At 58.5% G+C, this 25,372-nt stretch overlaps 1 protein-coding gene across 1 annotated transcript; it reads left to right on the top strand.

Annotated features, from left to right (window-relative positions):
- The first annotated feature begins 17,334 nt into the window (after window positions 1-17,334).
- Window positions 17,335-21,167, top strand: FGF19 (fibroblast growth factor 19). Its single transcript, XM_047823310.1, has 3 exons — window positions 17,335-17,575; window positions 17,930-18,033; window positions 20,853-21,167. Exons 1-3 carry the CDS (start codon window positions 17,335-17,337, stop codon window positions 21,165-21,167), a joined length of 660 nt encoding a protein of 219 aa, XP_047679266.1.
- The last annotated feature ends 4,205 nt before the right edge of the window (window positions 21,168-25,372 follow it).

The following is a 25,372-nucleotide window of genomic DNA, read 5'->3' as shown; positions in this document are numbered from 1 at the left end:
CTGTCTCCTCTGTTCATCTTCTGCTTCTCTGACTCTCAAACGGCCCCTTAATTGGCCATTTGGCCCCTAATTTAGGGACGGTGAGGATCAGCCCCCCAAGCAGCATTTCAGATGGCGGCCAGAGGTCTGGAGCCCCTCCTTGGGGTCCCCGGATCTTTCGACTTGGTCACACAAAGGTCAGCCCTGTGTCCTGGCACGGGTGCCTGGGTAGCCTCTGACCTTCAGCTCTTAAACCTGACTGACCCTGGCGATTCAGAGCTGAAGCGCTCAGCAGAAATGGCGAAGAAGGACCCACCCGGTAGTGCGCAGAGAGAGGGCCCTCACGTGCCTGGAGCTTCTAGAACTTCCCTCTGTGGGCACCTGCTGGGCACCATTTCCTTGTTGGCTCCCGGAGTACAGAAACCGGTACAGACCCACCCCAGCCGGGGTCACCGTGGCTTCGTGGCTGTTCGGCTGAGCCGGCAGAAGGCAGGTGCCGTGGCTGCCGATTCCACCTGTCTCTTGCTTGCTCTTGGACCTGGGCGTATGTGCACAGTGTGCAAGCTGGCCTCCTGGTCCCCACACCGAGGGTGACCCCAGGACCGTGATTCTGTAGTGCTGCTCTGAAGGGTCCTTGGGCACGGGCACGGGCAGGTCTGCCTTGTACAGCTGTGCGGGTTGTGCCCTGCACAAGGGCTCCTCCCGGCTCAAGTCTGGCCTGCCCTCCGAGGCTGCAAGGCTGCGTCTGCCCAGAGCGAGGGGGACCTTTCCCAGTTGCACACGGATGCCTGAGAGGCCGGGGGCCAGCTAGCTGTTGGTAGGCCCTCCTAGGGGGCCTTGGGTCCCATGCCCTGCCCGGCTACAACACAGATACGGCCTCAGGGGAGCCAGGCTTGCTCTCTGGGCCTCAGTTTCCCCTGGGAAACACGCATTTCGCAGCTCCCTCCATCCCTGAAACGCCAGGACGGCCAGGACGCGGCACACAGTAGGTGCCCTGTAGCGTGAACTTGGCCGCTGTGCCTGCCTGTGGCATCGGGACGGGGCTGGATAATCTGGTCGCCCAACAGGCAGGCCGAGCAGGTATTAGCGGGTACCTGCTGGCTTACCTCAGCCTCTCAGACATTCACAGAACCCGCGGCCGCGCCAACGCTCCCCGTTGGCTTATCCACACCTGCAAGGCATTGATGTGGCCCGTCTGATGTGTGTGCTCTGAAACCGAAGCCCCCTTCGCTGTGGGCCTGAGGAGCGTCAGCCTGAGGCCCCAGGAAGGAGGGCCCCACCGCACACAGGGCGCCTGGTCCCCCGCGTGCCCCCTCGGCGTCGTGCAGCACCCCGCCTCCCATTGCCCTGGCCAGGTCCTCCCCACCTTTGTTCCAGGTCCTCCCCCGGGAGCCCCAAGGCAATACCCCCCACGAAGCGGCCAGCATTGTCCCCTTGTCCCCGGGCCTCCCAGCTGCCTCCCACCTCAGGGCAATTTATGGGGTCATGAACCACCTCAAGGGGGCAATTCTCTGCCCTGGTGTAAACGGGGTCTCCCAAAGTGCTTTACAACCCGCTTGTAGCCCCCGGGGACAGCCCGAGGCCCGGTGGCCTTTCCATTTGTCCCCCAGGTCGGGGGGCAGGCGGGGAAGGCCAGGTCCTGCCACCGGGAGCCCCAGCCCTCCTACGCTGCTTTTCTGGTGGTGTTGACAGAAGTCACCTATGGTCATTTTCGAAGCAACACCCCCCCCCCCCCCCCGGCCCACGCCCACGGCTCTCCAGAAGGACAGGAGCGTGAACCCCACCCCTCCAGGTAACACCCTCAACTTCTCTGTGCCTCAGGCTCCTTAGGTGTGGAAAGGGGGTAATCAGAGCTGCTTTTCAAAATTGGCTGACAGATGTCAAGCACTCGACACTTTATCAGCACGCAAGTGGGAATTGCCTGCAATCTCACCTTCCCGAGGTGCCCTCCGCAGCCCCCCCGCCCGCCCAAGTCTCTGCCTCCTTGCATTGTGGGAAATAGCATATGCACCCAACAGTGCACGCAAGATAGGGCAGGCCCACGAATGCTTTCACAGCGGAGACCCACAGAACCCACGGCCAGGCAAGAGGCAGAGCGGCTCTGGGGTCCAGAACCCTCCCTCTGCCGACCCCAGCCCAGCACTGCCCCCCGCCCCTACTCAGCATCCTGGATTTTTCGGACTTCTGCAAATCATTTCCTTGCTTCCATCCAGACAAGCCTCCCTCTCTCTCTCTCTGTCTCTCTCTTAAAGGATTCCTTATTTTAAAAAAATTTTTTTTAATGTTTATTTTTGAGAGAGAGAGAGAGACAGAGCACAAGCGGGGGAGGGGCAGAGAGAGAGAGGGAGACACAGAACCCGAAGCAGGCTCCGGGCTCCGAGCTGTCGGCACAGAGCCTGACGCGGGGTCGAACTCACGAACCGTGAGATCATGACTTGAGCCGAAGTCGGATGCTCAAGCTCAACCGACTGAGCCACCCAGGCGCCCCTAAGGGATTCTTTATTTTAGTTTTTTAGGTCTATTTATGTATTTTGAGAGAGACAGAGACGGCATGAGTGGGTGAGGGACACAGAGAGAGAGCACTGTCAGCACAGAGCCCAATGCGTGGCTCGAACTCACGGACCTGAGTCGGACGCTTAACCGACGGAGCCCCCCCAGGCGCCCCCCGAGAGCTTCTGAAAGAAAGTCGTTGTCTGTGTCTTGCCTCCTCCCTCTTCACATTCGCGAGCTGTCGGCAGGCGGCCCCATGAACGTGTAGTTCACCCACTTCCCTTGGCGGTATAATGTTCCACGGTGCGAACGTGCCCCAGTCCGCGTGTCCGTGCCCCTGCACGCGCACTTGGGCTGTTTCAGGCGGCGGCTGCGGGAATGTAACTGCTCGGGCTGGATGGGTCGGGAGTGAAATTGGGGCTCACAGCTCACGGAGGGCTTCAGCTTTACCAGATGATACCACACAGAGCCAGCATTTTGCTGCAGGAACACGGGGCCTGGGTGGCTCCGTCGGTTAGGCGTCCGACCTCGGCTCGGCTCAGGTCACGACGCCACCATTCGTGAGTTCGAGCCCCGCGTCGGGCTCCGTGCGGACGGCTCGGAGCCCGGAGCCCGCTTCGGATTCTGCGTCTCCCTCCCTCTCTGCCCCTCCCCTGCTCACGCTCTCTGTCTCTGTCCCAAAAATGAAGACACATGAAAACAAATCAAGACCGGCAGCGGTGGGGGCAGTGCGTGCCCACACAGAGGTACAACCGAAAGGCTTTCCTGTGAACGCTTATGGGGGCAGAGAACATTCCAGAAAAGAGACAGCCTACAGCCCGGCCTGTCAGCAAGGAGACCGCTGAGAAGCGAGGGGGCTACTTTCGCGATTCATTTTATTCGCTTCTTTACCGTCAGCTCCTGGCGCCGTGGGCACGTAGGCGCTGTCGTGGAGCCTGGTTTTACTAAGTGCCGTGAACCCCCACCGCACCACCCCTGACGCCCTCCTCTCCCCTCCTGCCATGCAGGGCTTGTGCTCACGCTGAACTCGAGGCCCTCCCGCGTACATTTCTGCCCTGAGGGGCCGTGTTTCGGGTCCCTGGCTGCCCAGGGCCCAGGCACAGAGAGAGAGGTTCTGGAAAACAGCGCACTCGGCTCGCCACTTTGCTCCCGGTTCGAGGCAGGCCCTCGGTGCGTCATCTCTGGCGACGCGGCCCCGTCGCCCCTTGCTGCCTGCCCCCCTCCACGTGCTTGACAGGTGGGAGAGCCGGGGCAGGGCCACACGGTCGAGGCGGGGTACCCGCTGCTCCTCCTGGGGAGCCCTCGGCTACCCCGCCCTCGGCAAAGGTCCTCTCTCTCCGGCTTCCTTCCCCAGCGCACCCCTCTGCCCGGGCCCCGAGTTATCGAGGCAGGCTGCCCATCTCGCGTCACCTCGCCGTGCACCGCGGCCTTGCGCCAGGGTCCCTGAGCCCCAGGGACCGAGAGAGAAGCGGTTTTGATGGACAGAACCTCCCGAGGCCCGGGTGTCTTTCCGGTACGGCCCCCGCCCCCTCCTAAAAGTGTCCGTATCACGACGGAAGCCCCCAAGGGGGGCCGTGATTTGCTCCCCAGTGGCCGGGTTGGGTGGCCAGGAGGCACGACTGGAAAGTTCCGGCGTCCGTTGCGTGCCAAGCACGGGGCCGGAGACTTCCACATCTCGCCTCGGTTACCCTTGAGCGCAGCCCTGTTGTACCGTAGGGGAAACCGAGGCTCGGGGTCCAGGGAGCCTCACGCTGCAGGTCAATATCAGACCCAGGAGCACACAGAGTGAGCCCGCCCCTGAGCCGTAAGGGGCTCCCCCTCCCTCCGCCTGGAAGGATCACAGGTGCAGCCCCCAATTTGTTCCCTGTCCATTAACAACCCCGACCTCTGAACCATACTGGGCGTCAAGGAATTAGGGCAGAGATATGCCACCTTTTGGGAGCTGACACCCCTATTCTTATTTAATTCCACCCCGCCTCCATCAGTCCCTCCAAGTGTGAGCTGGCAAACATCTGTCCTGTAAATCAAAGCGCCCACAAGGGACTCGCTGGCTTTGACGGGCCTCTGAGAATTTCACGGAGCCCTTTGGAGAAGGCACCGTTGGGAGCTGCGAAAGCATTTGAAAAAGTTAAAAGCCTTCTTGGGTAGCGCAACGTGGCCCGGGGAGCCTGGCTCTGCGCGGGGGTCACCGCCTCAGGCAGCCGGGCGAGGACAGGTCCCCTGACCCCCCCGGCCCGGGGTAAAACTTGGGGACGGTTCCGGCTGGAGAAGCCTGAGTGGAAGGCCATTGTGCCGGCCTCTCGGGTTTTGTTTGGGAGGAAGGGGACACCCGGGGACCCGTGAGACGGTGCTGTCTGCGCACCTTTGACCACTGGAGCCGCACGGACGTCCCCGTATGTGGTCACTCGCCGTTGACGTGGCGTTTCAGTGACCGGTTGGAGTCGCTCAGCCGTGCCACAGGAGTCCTTTGTCCGCCGGCCCCGAGGGAATATCTAAACAGTATTGTTGACTGATCGAGTGACTTCTGTGTTGTGACTATAAAAGGGATCCGTGTCAGGGGCGCCTGGGGGGCTCGGTCTGTTAAGCCTCCGACTTCGGCTCAGGTCGCGATCTCGCGGTTCGTGGGTTCGAGCCCCGCGTCGGGCCCTGTGCGGACAGCTCGGAGCCCGGAGCCTGCTTCGGGTTCTGTGTCTGCCTCTCTCTCTGCCCCTCCTCCACTCATGCTCGATCTCTCTCTCAAAACTAAATTAGGAAGAGCAGAGGGGTACAAAAATCAGAAATGAAATAGGCGAATTCTATTGCTTTCTAAAACTGTACCTCGGGGCATGTTTTGGGGTTCTTTTCTTGCTCTCACACAATCAAATTCTACTGTGTATTTAGTTTGGTGCCGCTTTCTTCACGCAGCCTTGTACGGTGGCAATGAGGTGGGGGCCCAGTGTTTGCACGTACCCCCATTCATCTGACCGGTTCACTGAGCCCTTGCCTTTTCCAATCCGCTTCAGACCCACGGATTCCCTCCCTCGGCCTTGCCTGCAAAGGGAAACCAAGGCCCAGGTTCCACACAAACCGTCCGGAAGCATCCCTGGCCCCTGCCAGGACGAGCATCCGAGGCCAGCCTCAGGGGCATCTGGGCCTGCTTAGCTCTCTTCCGCCCCGAGGACTCCCATCACTCCCCCCACCACACCCCTACCCGTGAGCGTGTTCCCCTGTCTCTGCTGGAGGCCTCTCCGGGACCACCCTTCTCCCGGGGCGAAGGAGCCACCTCAGCTGGGGCTCGGCGTGCTGTAGTGGGACAAGCATTGACCGATGGAGCCTGCAACGTGTCCCCAGTAGGTGGGTCCCCCTGAATCCTGTGGATGTGACCTTATCTGGACAAAGGGTCTTTGCACATGTACTCAAGTGAAGGACCCAAGATGAGATCACCCTGGATTATCCGGGGGGGGGCCCTAAATCCAGTGACAAGTGTCCCTGTAAAGAAGGAGCCAGGAGTGGGAGATGTGAGACACAGGTGGTGGGGCGGGAGGGGGAGGGGAGGGGTGCGTGGGACGGAGCAGAGGGCTGCGGCCACAAGCCCGGGGACACCTGGAGCCCCAGCAGCTGGAGTTACAGGAAGGGCCCTGCCCCTCAGAGCATCTGGGAGGATCAGCCCTGTCTCCATTCTCATCTGGGAGTTCCGGCCTCCGGAGCGAAGACCGAATCGGTTTCTGCTGCCCAGGAAGGGAGCCTTTGTTCCCACAGCCCCAGGACGCTAACGCAGGGGTCCGCCGGTTCTGACCTGGAATCCCAGCCCCCGTGCTTGTGGGCTGTGCGGCCGTGGGCGGGAGTCCCCACGGCCCTCCCGGTAGGTGTGAGACTCCAGGTGAAACAGAGCCTGGCACAGAGTAGGTGCCCAGGGAATGGCCACCCGTGTTCTCGCAGATGCTGACTGTCGGTGGGCTGGGCCATTTCGAGTTAAAGAGCACCGAACGCCATGTCCCTACCCCTCGGGAGCGTCCCACGTGAGCTGGTGGGAGGCAGGTCGTAGTGATGCCTGGGGCACGGGTGGTCCGGGGGCCGCTCAGGGGCTGTGTGAGGTGCCTCAGCTGTGGCCCCCCCACCCCCCACCCTGCCTGGCACCAGACTCCACACCAGTAAGGGACAGAGGAGTCGGAGCTGGCCACCCCTTGCCGGGGACATCACATAAGCACATTCCGGGTCACTGGTCCCGAGTGCAAGACAGACAGATAACATGACTCCAACTGTCTTGTGAGGAGGCCTCCGGAAGGAACCCTTAATACAAACAAAATCATGGGACTGAGACGCTGATGATGAGAGCGGAAGTTTCGCCCACGAGGGGCCAGGCTTTCTACGCTGGTGACGTGGTCGCATCACTGCCTGGCCGGTGTCTGAGGGCCACACCCTGCCCCCCCCCCCCATTACTGACACCCTCGGGGACGCAGGCCGGCCCGGCCTGCTGAGCCATGATCAGCCAGAGGCAGGGCAGACATCGAGTTCGTGTCTGTCCCTAGCCATTGACCGTGGGGAGTGAGCCCATGGCTCTGCTTGAAGATCGAGGTACGGCCACCTTCCAGGGGCCACGGGGCGGCCACTGCCAGGGTCAGGTGCCGGCATTCCTGTCCAAAGACCACCAGGCACTTAGCGAGGCTAGTGATGAGCTGTGCCTGGTGAGGAGAGGCCTGTGCGTGGAGGGCACAATGCCTGACCGCCTCCAAGGCCAGGCTTGGGCTCCGAGGACCCGGTCCCTCCACAGGGCTGATTCCTGGCCTCCCGGGGTCATGAGCCTCTTGGAGAAGGTGTTGAGAACTGTCCGTAGGTGGGGCCCAGAAACCTTGACATGAGATACCAAGGGTTCACGGGTCCGAATTGACACGGGGGTGCCGTCGAGACTTGAACAGGGCTTACGGGTGGATATTTGTGGGAAAGGAGAATGGAGGCAGGTGTGTGGACAAAAGGGGACATGGGGGGGGGGGGTTGGAAAGAAGAAGAGAAAGGGGGTAGAGACGGAGGAGGGGCGTGGGTTGGGGGCCCCTCCGATCTCTACTGGTGAGGACCGTCTGGCTGACTGTCCCCGGGCCTCAGTCTCCCCGTCTGGAGAGTGGGGCTGGGTCAGGCCCTTGCACAGACACTGCATTCTATAGACGGTGGGGAAACAGGAATCAGACCGGAAACAAGGGGGTCAGGGGGAGGGGTGTCACCGGAGAGTTGACGGGTCAGCCCAGGAATGACGGGTGAGGCTGGAACAACCCCGGGGGGGACCCGGAGGCAAGGGCTGGCGGCGTCTGAGTCCAGACCGGCCCTGGGCAAGGCTTCGGGAAGAGGTCCCTTCTTGTCACAGCTGAAGCACGAGGGGTCTGGGTTGGGGCTCCCGCCCCCACCCCCCCAGAGGTGCCTGGCGAGGAGCCCAGCCCGCCTCGGGGGACCCTCGAGCCTTTGCTAAGCCTCTCCTCACACAGCCCTCTGCAGGGTCTCGTCCCATTTCCTAGATGGGGAAACCGGGTCAAGTGCTTGTCCCAAGGCACACGGCAGGAGCCTCTGGAAGGAATCTCCGGCCCCCTTCGTCTGTGGTATGTGCGGCCAGAAACCCTAGCCGGAACTGAGCCCCGAGCATCTGTTTAAATGCCTCAAAACAGAAATACCTCTGTTGTCCGCTGACCTGCTGCTGGGAAGGCAGGCCCGGAAGCCCAGGAGGCCGAAGCCACCGCTCTCCTGTCCTTCCTCCCTTCCTTCTCTCCTCCTTCCTTAACCCATGTTTATCATGCAACTCACGCCAGGGCTGTGCTGGGCTGAGGGGCGACGGCCGTGACCGAGACCTCCACGGCCCCAGCCACGGCGCCCGCCGAACAGACCGCGGGCGTCAGGTCACCCGTGCGCTCACGAACACACACTCGGGCAGGCACGCTCATCCACGGGCACGCACTCGGGCATGTGCTCCCACTCAGGCCCACGCCCGGGAGGGTTCGCGCGCGTGCACACGCACAGGGTCTGGTGGCGCCGGTCACCGGTAATCGGACCGTGCAGAATGCTCCGGAACTGGGCTTCTCAAGGTCTCTTTTCTCCCTAAAAGGGCTGTGGCCTGGGACCTGGGTGCAGATTTGCTTCTGAGGTCTTACACGAGACAAACCACTTCAAACAAGGTGCTGAATTCCCAGTACAGAGTAAGACCCCCCAAATCATTTCCCATTAAAGAAGAAGAGGGGGAAAAAAAAGGCATTACTTACAACCAAGTGACAGAAGACTGAGTCACCCTGCACAGAGTAGGATGGGGTGGGGTGGAGAGAGGGTTCCTGAGGGAATGACAAGACTTTGGGGTCATTCTCCAGGGAATGGCTGCCTCGGAAAATATGTCCTCTGCCTGTGACATCAGGGACGCAACACGACTCCCGTTTATCTAGGAGACATGCCCCCAAGGACCCAAAATAGCCACACTTCTTCCCCACACCCCACTTGGTGCTGCCGCTGTGGGTGGGCCCCGTGGCTTCCCAAGCCTTGGTTTCCTGCTCTGGAAAATGGGACGTACAACAGTGGCCACACGCATTCATGGCACTCTTGTAGAGCCCCCCGGGGACGGTGGCTGGGAACCGGGTGCGTGGGCTGCAAACCGCGACCCAAGCAAGGCCTGCCACAAACTGGTACCAGGCAGGTGGGGTGGGTTCCCCCTCCGTTTTTTTTTTGTTTTTTTTTTTTTTTTGAGAAAGTCCACACCTCCAGAGAAGTTTCTAGAGTGGTGTAAAGAACGCCCGTCCCCCTTTCGCCTGTATCACGGCCCTTCCCGCCACAGTGGCACTCTCACTGCCTCGTACACACGCATTTATTTTCCTGAACCATCGGAACGCGAGTCGTGACCAGGACTACGCGAGAGGACTCTGGCACGGGGCTCTGGAACGCAAGAACACTGTGTACATAACCAGGATGCAAGCGCCCGACCCAGGACACCTAACCACGCAGGTGCTAACTAACCAATGAGAGTCCGCATCCAAAGGTCCCCAGGGGTCTCAGCGGTGCCCTTTATGGCAACTTACTTCCCGGTTACTTTTCAAAAATTGAGGGGAAAGTCACGTAACACAGTGTGAGCCGTTTCATTTACTTATCTATTTTAATATTTTTTAAATAACATTTTAAGTAACCTCTACACTCAATGCGGAGCTCGAACTCACAACCCTGAGGCCAAGAGTCACACACTCCACCGAATGAGCCAGCCAGGTGCCCCCAGGGTCAACCATTTTAAAGTGTAATCTTTGTTTATTTTTATTTTCTTTATGTTTGTATTTACTTTTGAGACAGAGGGAGACAGAGCATGAACATGGGAGGGGCAGAGAGAGAGGGAGACACAGAATGGGAAGCAGGCTCCAGGCTCCGAACCGTCAGCACAGAGCCCGACGCGGGGCTCAAACCCACAGACCGCGAGATCACGACCAGAGCCGAAGTCAGACGCTTAACCACTGAGCCACCCAGGCGCCCCTAAAGTGTAATATTTAGGGGCATGTGGGTAGCTCAGCCAGTTAAGCATCTGACTCTTAATTTCGACTCAAGTCATGGTCTCATGGTTCATGAGATCGAAACTTGCCTTGGGCTAGATCGTGGACAACATGGGACCTACTCAGGATTCTCATTCTCTCTCTCTCAAAATAAATAAGTAAACTGAAAAAAAAATAAAGTGTAAAATTCAAAGGCACCTGGCTGGCTAAGTCACAGGAGCACGCGACTCTTGATCTCAGGGTTGTGGCTTCAAGCCCTGCGCTGGGTATAGAGATAACTTAAAAATAAAATCTTTTTTTTTTTTTAATTTTTTTTTCAACGTTTATTTATTTTTGGGACAGAGAGAGACAGAGCATGAACGGGGGAGGGGCAGAGAGAGAGGGAGACACAGAATCGGAAACAGGCTCCAGGCTCTGAGCCATCAGCCCAGAGCCCGACGCGGGGCTCGAACTCTCGGACCGCGAGATCGTGACCTGGCTGAAGTCGGACGCTTAACCGACTGCGCCACCCAGGCGCCCCAAAAATAAAATCTTAAAAAAATAATGAGTTAAGCGTAAAATCCACCATTGCATTTACTGCCTTCACAGCCACCAGAAAAGGACACTCCTGACCCGCCAGTCAGTCGGTCAGTCCCCGGGGCACCTCCTCCCCAACCCCCTGGAATGACCAGTCTGCTCAAGCAGGTGTCTTAAAATATTTTTTAAAATGTTTATTTAGTTATCTTGAGAGAGAGAGAGAGAGAGAGATGGGGACAGAATCCGAAGCAGGCTCCAGGCCCTGAGCTGTCAGCACAGAGCCTGATGCGGGGCTCGAACCCACGAACCGCGAGATCATGACCCAAGCCGAAGTCGGACGTTTCACCGACTGAGCCACCCAGGCGCCCCATCCCAAGCAGGTGTTTTTAAGAAGGAGCCATCAGCACGTGGGGTTTTTCTTTTTTAAAAAGACTTTATTACAAATCAAATGTCACACTGGAGTCTGGGTGTGCTCCGGGAGGGAAGGGACGTTGCGGGGATAGAGTGTGTTTCTGGTCCCTTCTCTGCTGCCCCCACACCGAACGTCTTTGGGCAAATCTTTCCTCCTCTCTGGTTCTTATTCTGTTCATTTGCTGATCCGGGGCTTCTAAGAAATTGTCTTAAAGGTCCCATGAATGAATCACAAATTCAAATCTTTCCTCCTCTCTGGTTCTTATTCTGTTCATTTGCTGATCCGGGGCTTCTAAGAAATTGTCTTAAAGGTCCCTTGAATGAATCACGTGACCAGGCATCGCGCTTCAGTGCCCCTGGCCTCCGGGAATATCTGTCCTGCTCGAGGGTCTCCTCCCAGGCCTGGGGGAAAGGGCCAAGTGCGCAGAAGTGCTGTCCTTGGGGGGGGGCGGGGGGGAGTCTCACTCGGGGCTTCTCTCTCTCGGAGCCTGGCTTCGCGCCTCGGTGTTCCACCTGCCAGATGGGTCAACAGCTGGCTCCTGGTGCCACCGCAGGAACTCTGTGAGAAATGGCTTTGCGAAGCAGACCCCTCCCCGGAGGTGAGGACTTCTAGGTCGGCGAGGCAGGCGGACTGGCTCTGGTCCCGGGGGAAAGTCGCTGCGCGTCCTCCTCCTGCCCCGGTGGGTTTCTTTCTCTCTGGGACGCCTCTCCGAGAGGCCTTCCGGCGGTCCCAAGGTCAAGGGGAAAACGAGAGTGGGTAGGGCAGTGTCCGAAACAGCTCCTGAAATGTACTTATGGTGCAGGGGACAGTCTCCGGGATGGGTACACTGCTGGGGACTTCTGGAGAAAGTTCCCGTTCGCGCTACTCCCGCTGGCCCCAACAATCCTGCAACAGAAATGTCAAGCTTCACCCACATGGGGCCCCCCTGCTTGCATCACTGGGTGCCCCAAGCACACGCCCTCCGGCTGGGTTAGGAGCCCTGCCTCTGGGGTGACATGGGGCAAGGAAAGGTCTGATGCCTGAGGTCTGACCCATCAGGAGTGCCCGGAAAGTGTTGGCAGATCAACGAGCAATCAGTACAGGGAGGGAAGCCAGGGAAGGGTGGAAGGAAGGACGGACAGAATGCGCAAGGAAAGCATAGACAAACGGAGAGGCCAATGCATTCATAGCCGCATCGACGCTTCCTGGTTCCTTTAAGTGATTCGTGCACTATATCTTGACCCGCAACGACACGTCAGCTTCTGCTCAAATCACCGAGGGGCACGGCTGTGTCAGGAGCGGGGGGGCCGACTGAGCCGGGGCGGGGGTGGGGTGGCCTCTTGCGGTCCTGCCGGCCAGGGGGCCCACTGCGTCAGGAGGGCTTCCACTCAGCGGCTCCGGGGCTCTCCGGTATCCGTATTTTAATGCTATGGCTTTTGGAGGCATCTCTGTTAGCACAGTTCAAGTTTTCTCAGGAAGCTATTTTTTGTTTTCTTTCACTCGGTGACATTTACCACGTTCTCGCGTTCCTCAGATATCGATATGCCGACAGGTCCAAACATTTTCCATTGAGCACCTGTCCGCTTTGACGAATAGAATCCACGTACAGAAATCAGCTTTGCAGCCACGTCGGCCAGAGTTCCTGGGTCCCAGGAAAGAGTGCCGGCTCCTGTATCACAGATGAGAAAGGAAGACCCAACCACACCCAGGTCCTGCCCAGACAGGGGAGCTGGGCCAGCGGGTGGGTCTCGGGCCCTGGGGGTGGCGTGGGGGGTCTGAATCGGCGGCAAAAGAGGCTTCCCGTCCCAGGACCTGTGGTACTTGCTGTGGCTGTGACTTCAACACAGTCTCAGACTGGGGGAGGTTGTGCCTTCCTTTAGGTGTGGATACAGCAGTGTCGAAGGGGGCTGTAAGACAGGTTTAATGCCCTGGGAGACGTTCACAAGAAGAGGGAGAAAGGAGGATATAATTCAAATGCTGTTTCTTTAAAAAAATTTTTTTTAATGTTTTTATTTATTTTTGAGACAGAGAGAGACAGAGCATGAGCAGGGGAGGAGCAGAGAGAGAGGGAGACACAGAATCCGAAGCAGGCTCCAGGCTCTGAGCTGTCAGCACAGGGCCCGACGCGGGGCTCGAACTCACAGACCGCGAGATCATGACCTGAGCTGAAGCTGGATGCTCAACCGACTGAGCCACCCAGGCGCCCCTGTTTTTTTTTTTTTTCTTTTTTTTTTTAAAAGATAAATATATACTTTTTAAAAGTCTGAGGAAGACATTCACCCAAATAGAAGCAGCTCATAATGCGCTCATGATATGCTAGGTTTCAGACTTGTCCCTGGTGTGTTCTTCTGTACTTTTCAAATTTGCAACCACAAACGAGTGCTACTTTTGCAGAAAATATCCAGACTCCACTTCACTGAGGCATTACTTAAAACGCACCCTACTTTTAAGGGCACCATTCAGTGAATTTTGACGGATCTCATTGTCTGTTACCACCCCGGTCAAGAAAAAGGACATTCCCATCATCCCAGAAAGCTTCCTCCTGCCCCTTTCTGGTCAATCCCAACCCCCATCTCCTGCCTCAGGCAACTACCGATCAGCTTTTCGTCACCATAGATTAGACTGGTTTTTTTCCCAGTGTGGCCACTACATTTTAAAATAAGCAGTAGGGGGTGGGAGGGAGGAGAGGGTGGGTGATGGGTATTGAGGAGGGCACCTTTTGGGATGAGCACTGGGTGTTGTATGGAAACCAATTTGTCAATACATTTCATAAAAATAAAATAAAATAAAATAAAATAAAATAAAATAAAATAAGCAGTAAATAATATGAGGCAAAGAGAGCCAGAGAGCAGCCTTTAAATAAATAACAGCTACCCCTTCTATTCTGCACCCGCATATGCTAGGCGGTCTCTACATAGGTATTTATCTCTCTCCTTCGCTAACGATATCTTTGCCAGTCCTCACATTAACTCATTTGGAGCTTACAGCGTTCCTTCTGCTGTTTTACAAATAAGGAAACTGAGGCTCAAAGAAGGCTTCCCTTTTCCACTCTGATAATGGCCTCTGCCAATCTCCCAAAAAGGGGCTGGGAGGTACCCCTTTTTTGGAATAACGATCGAAGTAGGGGAAAAACGGGTCTCGATGGTGCAGAATGCTTGGGGGGGGGGGGGGGGATGATGCGTGTGCTAGCATATTCTAACAAAACTGTCTCAGGTGTCCCTGGGTTCCAGTCTTGGCTCGGCCAGGAACCAGTGGCTTCCCCCAACCCAAGTATTCACAGCCCTTCCTGTCCCGGGTTTGTTATGGCAGCTTTTACTTTCTAAGGAAGATTTTTTACCACCACCCAGAAGTTTCTGTAATTACAAAGAACTCAACAGCGGGGAGGGGGCAGGGGATTTGGGAGGGGCATGAGGAGGTACTTATGTACTTAAGAAGGCATGTTTGACATTGTAACGTAAATTTCTACCCATAAAGGGAAAAGAAAAACAGCTATTTTCATAGTGTAAAGACTGGAAGTGAACGAGAACAAGATTTTTCTTGGCCGTTGGGACATGCGTTTAGAAACAACGAAAATCTCTCATTTGCCACAGGAGCACTTCGGACGAGCCAAGGGCGGCCCCAGAAAAAGCGTTTAGGGCAGTTGAAACGATCCCAGTTAACATCACAAGCCAAGCTCTGCTGGTCACCTGGGCCTGAGACCCCTGGGGCCCCGGGCGGCCTGGGCACCGCAGCGAGGACGCCTAGATTCTTGCTCCAAATGCCCCTCCCCTCGGCGAATGAAATCTCAGCCGGGGTGGGTCACCTGGTTCAGTCACCACCAGAAGAATCCGCATCATCCCATCCCAGCATATTGGGGGCTGCGTGGTGTCCCCAGCAGGGGGACCTCACCTTCTCCCGGCAGCTCTCACCTGGAGCGTTGGCCGCAGCGCCCCCTGCTGGCCAGCACCGCCTTCCCTCTGCCCCTCTTGGCTTCCTCCCACTAGGAACACCAGGGGTACCCGCAGACCTGCCGGGGCTCCCACCCAGCCCACCTGGGTGCAAACACTTGCGGCCTGTCTGGACAAGCCTCAGTTTCCCCAGATGCAGCGTGGGTTCGTCACCCAAACTTTCCGATGAACTGCGTGGCGCACAGCAGAGACTTGGTGGATGGCCGCCACTCTTCACGAACCACGTCCCTGGTACTTTATGTCCACTCTCCCAGGCGACCCCGGGACAAGGCTCAGAGCGGCCACGAGGAGGCAACAGGCCCAGCAGGTCCCTGACCAGTCCAGGGAATGGCCGGGCACGGATCTGTGGCGAAGACGGTCCCACCCTGGAGCCCACGCCCCCACTCGGAGGCCACAGCACCTCTCAGAGACCAGGCCTGGCCCGGATTTCCAAGCTTGACGGCCTGGGTTCCAATTCCAGGTCCACTACTCACCGGATGCCTGCCACTTTTCTGAGGCTCTCGTCTCCTATCTGTTCCAGGAGGCGGGGACAGAATACCATGGACGCTCTTAGAGGGGGTTAAGCCGAGAACGCCCGCACTGTGCTTCGAGCAGGGCCTGGGCATAGGTAGCTGATGCCTCGACCGCCTTCCTGAACTCCGTGATCACTGTGGCCCTAGGAGGGGCAGCAGAGGAGTGGGGGGTGGAGCCAGAGGCTGGTACCCCCCCCCAGACCGATTTGGAGGGCACCCCCCCCCCAACGCAGCCTCTGCCGTCCTCCTCTCTGCCCCACATTTATCCAGGATCTTTAAAACGAAAGCTGCAGGGGAGGGCAATTAAGTTTCATAGGGGCCGCTGTCGATTTAAAGCCACAGGGGGGAAGTAATTAGATTTAACAGAAGCTGTGGCTTTCTGAACCGGGGCACGCAGCGTGGGGGTCCTGGTCTAGAGAGCCTTTGAGATGATGTCTTCTTACAAAGCCTCTCCTGGTGACATTTTCTGCGCGCGCCGTCATTAACGCCAGTCATTGGGGACTGAACATGGCCTTTACTCATTGAAATTCATTAAGCCTGGCATGGCTTTGCCTCCCCGTGTCTCTATCGTCTGCCCGCCCATTGCCTTGGTGCTGAGACAGCCCGGCCTCTCCCCAAAACTGGCGTCCTGGGGCCCCACACCCAGGAGCGTGGGGGTTTGGAGAGGAAACCGGGAAGCATGTGCGGAAGGGTCCCCAAGAGCACCCTCTCCTTCCCGCCGCGGCATTCTCTGGACGCTGTTGTCCTTTCTGCAAGCATCGTTAGAGAAAGTCTGCAGTTTGCAGGAACCACTTAACCAAGTGGCCCCAATTTCCCCTTCTGGTGCCCGCCCCCGTCCCAGCAGCGCCCCGCACCGCTGTTCTCCCCCCTCGCCTTCCTCCGACCGCGTTGTTCTCCCCTGGCCCCCCAAGACGGCGCGCCCTGGCACCGGAGAAGAGCTCAGGGACCCGAGGACCGGATCAAGGACAAAAGGCACCCCAAACGCAGAGGGGCCTCCCTGCGCGGCGCCTGGCCCGAGCCGGGAAGCCCGAGTTTCCCCGCCCGCAGCTGGCAGGCCCCCGCGGAGGCGCCTCCGCGGCGACCGCTTCAGCTCGGGGCACCGCCGCCGCCGCCGGCCCAGGCCGGCCCAGAGGCCGAAACCGGGCCCGAAGCGCCATCTAGCGCTCGCCGCGCGCCACTCCCCCATTGTTCCTCCCGGGACTCGAGCCCGGCCCCCCGTCGGGGGGCAATTTACCGGGGTAAAAGGGGGCGGGAGGGGGGCAGGGATCGCGAGAACATAAAACCAGGAAAACGTGAGCTAGTCCGAGCTGCAGGGGGAAATTCTAATGGACAGCTTTACATCTGGAGATATGACGGCTAGGACCGTCGCGGGAGGGAGCGGAGAGCAGGCTTTTAAGGGGAGAGCGCTCCACAGCCCAGGCGAGGCTGCTCCAGACCGGGAGCGAGGGACGCAAAACTCAGCTGGTCACGGGGTTGGGGCTCCCCGCTCCTGCTAACGCCCCGAGACGAGCGCGTTCCCCGGGGGAGCCGGGGGCCCGGGGGCGGGGCCGGGGGTCTCCTTTATTGCTTTATAAAACCAAACTCGCCCAGCCAAGAGCGACCTGGCCCCCGGCCCCGCCGTCGCGCTGCGAGGAGGAGCTCCCCCGAACCCTCCGGTGAAGCGGGGCTACTCCTCCCCCAGGTCCGGGAGGCCTGGGCGGGGTCACCCGGGCGGGGTCCGGGGAGGGGCTGGGGCAGGAGGCGGGGTGTGAGTGGGTGTGTGCGGGGGGCGGAGGGCTGATGCAATCCTGATAAGAAATGCTCGGGAGTCGCGGGCACCCACCCGCCGGGCGGGTAAGACGCGCTATATAAGGTCGCTGGCCTGGAGCCACCGCGCCGTCGGAGCAGGAGCGCTGAGCGCCCAGGCGCCCGGAGCGCACCGTTGCTCGAGGGACGCACCCCGTCTCGGCACGCACAGCCCTGCTACCGCCCAGCCTCCCGCACCCTCGCCGCCAGAACTGCGCCCCGAGCCCGAGGGAGGTGCCATGCGGAGCGCGCCGAGCCAGTGCGCGGTAACGCGCGCCCTGGTCCTAGCCGGTCTCTGGCTGGCAGCAGCCGGGCGCCCCCTAGCCTTCTCGGACGCGGGGCCTCACGTGCACTACGGCTGGGGTGAGCCCATCCGCCTGCGGCACCTGTACACCGCCGGCCCCCACGGCCTCTCCAGCTGCTTCCTGCGCATCCGAGCCGACGGGGGGGTTGACTGCGCGCGGAGCCAGAGCGCGCACAGTGAGTGCCCGTCCGCCCCGGTGCCCCTTCTTCCCTTTACGTCCTGCGGGGACCCTACATCGTGGCACCTCTGCGTTTTGCTCCCTGCCCGGGGTCCCTGACGGCGCGGGGAGGTGGGGGGATGAGGGCACCGGCACGTGGACCCAGCGCAGCCACGCGTTATCCTTCACTCGCCACCTTCGGTTCCCGCACACCCCCCGCTCCCAGGAACCTGGGTGCTCCATTCCCTCCCCAGGGTCCCAGCCTGCACGCGGAGGTGGAGCGGGGAGGGCGTGGGCCCGTGCGCCAACCGCATCCACGTGCTGTGGGGCCCAGAGGGTCCCGGCTACAGCCTTCTGCTTCCCTCACGCTCAGGTTTGGTGGAGATCAGGGCAGTCGCTCTGCGGACCGTGGCCATCAAGGGCGTGCACAGCGTCCGGTACCTCTGCATGGGCGCCGACGGCAGGATGCAAGGGCTGGTAAGTGTCTCCCCCCGGGGGTACGCGCTGGGGCGCGGGACCTGCGCCAGTCCCCAGGCGGAGCCTTGCTGGGAGAGGGGGGCGGTGCGCGCTGAATCGAATCCAGGGTTTCCTCGCTCTGGCCGCCGGGTCCGGCACGGAGCTCGGAAGGGAAGACGGCAAAGGGCCAGATTAATGGAAAGTGCGAATTCTTTTCCACGGAGGTTTACGGTCCTGGCTAGTGGCCACAGGGCGGATGAGAGCTGCCTTTGCATTTCCAATTGAGCCGCAGGCCGGCCCAGTAGGACGGAGGAAACGCGGGACCCGGCTTGCTTTGATATTAAACAGTGAAACCCACCTCGGGCCTTTGCAGTCTCGGCCTGCGCGTGGGTGGTCCTCGCCTCCGTTTCCTTCCCTACGCTGAGAAATAAAAGGAAGGAACGAGAAAGGATATTCACAACTTGGGTCTTTTTTTAAAAAGCCAATCTTCACATGAGGCAGGAATAAAAAAAATCACATCTGGGATTGGGAAGGTTTTCAGCTAATTAGTTTTTATCTGCTAGCAGTGTGGTTTCCTCCGGACGCCTTGGGCTCACCTGTACTGCAGAGGCTTTGGGGGGAGGGCGCTGGGGGGAACGGGCTGGGAAGGCCCAGGTGACCATCGAGGTCTCGGGGCAGGAAGTGTGCGTTTGCTGGGTCCTGGTCTCTGGGAACAAAGGCGGGGGAGTTCAAAGGGAGCCCGCGCCCCTCCCGCGCCCCCGGGCGCACAGAAGAGGCTGTGTGAGGTCCCGGCCGGGCGCTGGGCCTCAATGCAGCCCCGCTGGGCCGGGGCCTCGGACGCTGGAGCGGGGCGGAGGGGGGCGGGGAGGCCGCGCCTCCCGGGATGCCCCCGCCCCCCAGAAAAGATGCAGAGGCCGGGCCTCCCCCGCAGCGCGAATCTTTCTGGGGTCCGCCTTGTTTTGTGGCCCCGAGGCCAGTGTATTGCATCTACACCCGGACTGCCTGCTTCGGGTTTTATGGCGGAGTCCTGCGGGAAAGGGCGAGAGTGGAGGGAAAGAAGGGAGGTGGTCGCTTGCTGAAAGCTGACACCCACTCCAAACCCGCAGTTGCCACTTTTGTTATTGCAACAGTTGGGGGGCGGGGGTGGCGGGGAGTAGTGGCCTGAGGACCCGGGGGGCGCAGATGGGTCCACCCACCGTTCAGTCCAAGCTCGGGGGATGGGGGGGGGGGGTCGGGGAGGGATGCCCCTTAACCGAAAATCCTTTTCTGCCTCTTGATCCCTTGGTTTTGTTTTATTTTTATTTTTATTTTTATTTTTATTTTTTAAGACAAATTCCGCTTTCTCCAAGAAACTTGAAGTCACTTCATTTTCTGTGCGGAGTAGAGCGCGGGGCGCGAGTTCCGCCCAAAGACCCAGCAGCGATCGCTTTTCCTTCCCTTGTTTATTTATCGGTTCGCATTTCCCCGACGTCTGGTGGCTCTGTCCCAGTGCACGGGTCATGGGGGGCCAGGACCTGTTGCTTCATTAGACTTGAGCCTTATCAGCGCCTTATCAGCACCGCCCTCACTCACCTGCAGTTCAGCGACCTTTGTAGGCTTGGGCACGAAGGAGACTGGGTGCCTCCCGGGGTTGTTTACCGCCCAGCCCTCCTGGCTCCCCGCCTGGGGCTGTCCTCCGCGTCCCCCGCGGGGTAATGACCTTCCCCAGCTTGGCACAGGACTTGGCCCACCGCTGCCTCTCAGCTACCAGTGTTCTGGGACCCTGGGGGCTGCTTTCTGCCCTTCCGGTGGCATTTCCGGCCACCCGCTGGGTGCAGGCTCTGTCTTGGGCCAGGGGGGAGGGGGCTGCCTTTATCCTGATAATCCTGGCAGGCTGCCTGGAAGGCCCTCCGCCTCTGAATGAGGGAGCCCTGATGTTTCCTACCAGGGCATCAGACAAAAAGGCCTCTGGGTCGCCCGCTGTTAACTCAGGCCTCAGTGGGGAGTAGATGCTTTAATCTGGGCCCCAGGTTGGATTGGGACAGCACACCCACTTTAGCAGTGTCTCCCAAAGTGCCGGTGGATGCCTGGAACCTTGTGATGTTAATAGTTGTGCATTTAACGTAAAGGGTGAGGGGCCCAGTATACATATCGCACCTCCGATTTTGTGCATATCAGAACAAGACCAAGTTTAAGGGACGTGATTTAGAGAGAGATCCAAAAGACCCAGGTAACGTATATACAGATACTGAGTATATACACGACATGTATTCCTGGAGTCTTTGTGTGTCGAAAAGTTATAAAGGTATATAAAACATCTATATGTATACATTTATAAAGTATATATATGTTCTATATTTAACATTTACTGTTATAATTGTTCACATTTATTTTTTTTAAATTTTTTTAGTGTTTATTATTTTGAGGGGAGGGAGACACAGAATCCGAAGCGGGCTCCAGACTCCGAGCTGTCAGCCCAGAGCCTGACGCGGGGCTCAACTCACAAGCCGTGAGATCACGACCTGAGCCGAAGTCGGAAGCTTCACCGACGGAGCCACCTAGGCGCCCCTGATTTTTCACATTTATATATTAGTATACGCTCACTGTGTATAGTCATTAGTATAATGCATACCTTAATAATACAAGTATATATTTGCATACATAATCATGGACTTTAGACACCTTCGTGCTTTATATAACCTCTAATTCTACGTGCAGATAGATACATACGACCATCACGCAGACCCAAGTGGGAGTATGCACCACAAGTGCTCGCCTGTGCCCGGTTTCCCTGCTCCTTCTGGGGGTGGCACCCCCAGGGGGCACCCACGGGTGCTCACGGCTGTCTCTTTTCTCCCCAGCTTCAGTACTCTGCTGGGGACTGTGCCTTCCAAGAGGAGATCCGCCCCGACGGCTACAACGTGTACCGGTCCGAGAAGCACCGTCTCCCTGTCTCTTTGAGTAGTGCCATACAGAGGCAGCTGTACAAGGGCAGAGGGTTTTTGCCCCTGTCCCATTTCTTGCCCATGCTGCCCGGCAGCCCAGCAGAGCCCAGGGACCTCCAGGACCACGTGGAGTCGGAGAGGTTCTCTTCACCCCTGGAAACAGACAGCATGGACCCTTTTGGGATTGCCACCAAAATGGGGTTAGTGAAGAGTCCCAGCTTCCAAAAGTGACTGAGGCTCTGGCCTCCCTCCCTCCCCCCCTCCCTCCCCCGCCTGTAGAGGCCAGGACCCCAGACCTGGCGTGTTTGCAAACTGGGTTCCGGCTGTGCTTCTACAAGTAGAACCCTGTTCCTTTTAGCTTTAGGAAGAAACGTAGACAACTTGTACGTAAACAGAGTTTTACATTGGCTGTGCCAGCTCTTAGCGGATAGACTTGCATGATCGTGAAATTGTAAGCCCTCCCGCACCCAGCACCTTCACCATTGCTGGATGATTGGCTGTGGGGCCCTGATACTGCTTGAATATCTCCACGGACCCGGGAGCTCACTACCTTTGGGAAGGTACTTACTGCCAAGCTGAAATTTCCTGCAGTTCTCCGTCGTCTCCAGCAGGGGGGGGGGGTAGCCGGAAGAAAAGACGCCATTTGGAACTCATGTACAGGTGATCAGCTTTGTGAAACCTTGGGAAAATTGGACTCTACCACAGGAGAATTGATGGAAGGTGGCAACTCCAAGGAGGTTCATTGACTCTCCCCAACCGCCCCCCCCCCCCAGGACAGAACCGACCGACGGCCCGCCAGGCTTCAGGAACAGGGGGAGCCCACAGGCCACCTCCAGCCTGGGTAAATCTTGAGAACTCCCTACTACGGCTGGTTCTGGGACAGATCACCGTCACCAGACTCCTTGGCAATCTGCCCAGGGCACGCTGGGAAGTCACTTGCTGCCCCCCGGACGGCCAGAGCCCTGCACAAACCCACCGCGTGCCGGGGCTCAGACTGGTTCCCCCAAGTGCACGGCCACCTGGCCACCTGCTCAGAGGGACGGGACGCGAGGACAGTGCCGGCAGCCCTTGCCGTGACGATGCGGGTTTCCACGGGATCCCGTCTGCTTGGGTCACGTGGGTTTCCCACGAGCGCCCCTCGGGACGGAAACCCACAGGCCTACCCCCTTCCCGCTCCCACACACGATGCCGTGGCTCTGGCGTTCTCTGCCCCCTTAAGCGCCGTGGGTACGGACCAGAGAGGAGCCCACGCCATCTTCTGGGGCTGCTTCCGTTTCCCCAGCCCCGTGCCGGCTCCACGTCTTGCCGTGCCACGGGACTCGACGGCCTCCCTCCTTAGGCAGACCGGCACATTTCATTCAAAGAGCCCCAGATCTCGGCCAGTCACCTGCGGAAGCAGCCGGGGAGAGGGGGCCTTTTCCCCAGCACTTAGTTTCCCACGCGGTATTTATGAGTAATTTATTTTGTTTGATATGTACATTGCTTTATTTTCTTACTTTATTTATACCGCCCCCCCAAGTTGTATTTATGACGTACGTGAGTTTTGTTTTCTACATTAAAGCACAATTTGTACCAGAAGTTACATTTCGTTAGCCACCTGGGTGCCTGTGAGGAAGAGCGGGGGGCCGGGAAGGGAAGCGATCCCGGCGCTGGGCTCAGAGGACACGCTTCGTGCGCGGGCTACGTTTAAAACTCCACTTGGTACGGGAGCTCCTGGGTCATTGTCACCGTCCCCTAAGCTGAGGCTCGGGTGGGTTGAACAATAGGTTAAACCCAGAGGTGGAGGCTGGTTGGAGCCGGCTTCCCTTCCTGCCTGGGTGCCAGCCTCCTACACGTTGGGGCAGCCACGGCATAGGAGTGTGTGTGTGTGTGTGTGTGTGTGTGTGTGTTCAGATGCCTGAAACAGGCCCCAACTGGCAGTAGCCTGACTGTGTCTCACCCGCAGCATATTGACATTCGTGGCCACAGTATTCTCTGTCGGGGGCGGGGCTCCTGAGTGCTTAGATGATGAACAGGGACGCTGGTCTCCAGCCTCTAGATGTCAGCAGCAACCCCTCATTAGACAGCCAAAAACTGAAAGCAGTTGGCTGCAAAATTCCCCTCCTAGCCGTTCATCCTGGAGCAAATCCTCGACCTCTCTGAGCCTCGATTTCCCCACCTGTAAAATAGGACGAGGACGGGGAGAGCGGCGAGGAGGGGAACAGCCACGTGGTGGTGCCTGATGGGGACAAGGGTCCAGTTCAGTCCTTCAGCCGGGAGTTACTGGGGGGTTATGTCGGCCGTCGCTGCCATGAAGATCGTGGTTAAAGTCTACCGACGCCTCTCACGCCCCTGGCGAAGGGTCCTCACTCTTGAACGTGACAATGTGGGCTGGACGACGCCCGCTGTGACCGGCAGGTAGCATCGTCTACCCCCTGGTTCCACAGGTGAGGGAGGACAGGACCAGCGAGGGAGGGCACTCATCCGAAGTCGCACGGTCCGGAAGCAGCATGGCAGAAGGGCTGCGGGGTCAGGCCGTGAGCCCCCCGCTGTGTCACCTCCAGGAAGTCCGGCCAACCCTCAGCCTGCATCCTGGTGTGGCCGGTGAGATGAACCATGTCTGCACCGCGGGACTGTTGGGAGAATCGAATGGAATTATGTCTGCAAGATGCCTGGTATACAGCGGGCTGACAGCCCACAGCAGCCCTCGCCAGGACTAGAACTGGACGACGATTTCCACTGGCTCTTAAATCTGGTTGCACGTTGAAATCGCCCGGGGAAAAATACGACAGCTAGGCCCCATCCTCAGAGGTCCTGGTGGAACCGGAATGGGTGTGGCCTGGACATTAGGACTCTGTAAAGCTCCCCGGTGATTCAAATGTGCAGCCGAGAATGAGAGCCACAGGAAGACAGTTTCCATTTGATCCTTTGTGCTCTGGAGACCAATGCTTCAGGGGGAAAATGATGTGGCGTGTCCTCCCTGCAGCACAGCTGACAATGATGAGTAAATGCACGGCTTTGTAAACTAATTCACACTAGAGTGTTGATGGTCGGTACATTTTCACTGTCTCTGTGGAGAGCCGTCCATCCATAGGAATGGATGATGTGGGCCCTCTGGCAGGAGACGAGGATTATTTTTCAAGGCTGCACCCTTGTACTCACCCCCCACCCCGACCCACCTCTGCTCCACGATTCAGGAAGGAGGGTTTGCCTTTTTGCCGCATCTCCCTTCCCTGCCTCGGACAGCGTTGTCAAAATGTAGCAAATAAAAACACAGCAGCGCCCGGTTCCATTTGAATTTCAGACAAGCAACATATTTTTTAGTATAAGTCCATCCCACGCAGTAGGAGATATACTTACACTAAGAAACGATTCACCGTTCACCCGAAATTCGGATTTAACCGGGTGCCCTGGATCGTACCCAGCAGCCCTCGCTTTAGACCCACCGCACCGACAGGGGGTCAAATGGCGAGAGAGTCGCGGGGGCAGGAAGTAGTTCAGTTGGATAAGCCTGTCCAGGGGTGAGATCCCAGAAGCAGAATCCAGAAGACTTCTTCCTTTGGGCTGTTTCCCCACCTGTGAAGGGAGGATCCTTAGGTTATGTCGCTCTTGGGGGTGACGCACCTTACTGAACGGCCCCACCTGGCTTCGGGCGTGCTGCAGGGGGGGTGGCCGGTGGGGGGTGGGGTGGCCGGAACTGCTCGGCTTTTGGCGTCTCCTCCCCTGGAAATGACAGATGGTCCCCAGCAGCTCCAGCCTTTTCTATCCTCCTGCAGGCTCAGCAGGGAAGACAGACATCCTGTTCCAGCAACAGCTCCTACCAGGGTCCCAGAACCTTCTGCTGTCCCGAGTTTATTTATTCCCCACCAGATCTCTGCGGCCCGGGGCCTGGGGGGCTCGTATCGGCCAGCCCTGACTCACGATCCCCGACTGTCCTTCAAGAGAAAGGAGCCTCATGGTCTAACACGCTTAGCCCTGGCTTTACCAGTCTGATGGCCGCCGTTCCTTTCTGAGGTTCCGAGTCTTTTTCTGTTATTATTTCTTCAGAGAACCCAACTTTGCCGCCCTTTGGAGGCCAGGATGGCAACACCTTGTCCCGATTTCCCCTCCGTCTGGGCCGGCCTGTGTTTCTCCTTCATTCCAGCCTGTCTGCGGAGGAAGGCTGTTCTCCACCACTTTCCTCGTCCTCCAGCACCCCAAAATGTGACCGGGTTTGGAGATGGGACCTTTAAACGAGGTGATGGAGGGGGCACCTGGGGGGCTCGGTCGGTGAAGCATCCGACTTCGGCTCGGGTCACGATCTCACGGTTCATGCGTTCGAGCCCCGCGTCGGGCTCCGGGCTGACGGCTCGGAGCCCGGAGCCCGCTTCGGATTCTGGGTCTCCCTCTCTCTCTCTCAAAAGTAAAGAAACATGTAAAGAAAATTAACGTAAAAGGTGATTAAGTCATGGTGACCT

Source organism: Prionailurus viverrinus, chromosome D1, assembly GCF_022837055.1.
Source record: "Prionailurus viverrinus isolate Anna chromosome D1, UM_Priviv_1.0, whole genome shotgun sequence".
Lineage (NCBI taxonomy): Eukaryota > Metazoa > Chordata > Mammalia > Carnivora > Felidae > Prionailurus > Prionailurus viverrinus.
Note: the sequence above shows the minus strand (reverse complement) of the source record. Positions and strands in the feature narration are given on the sequence as shown.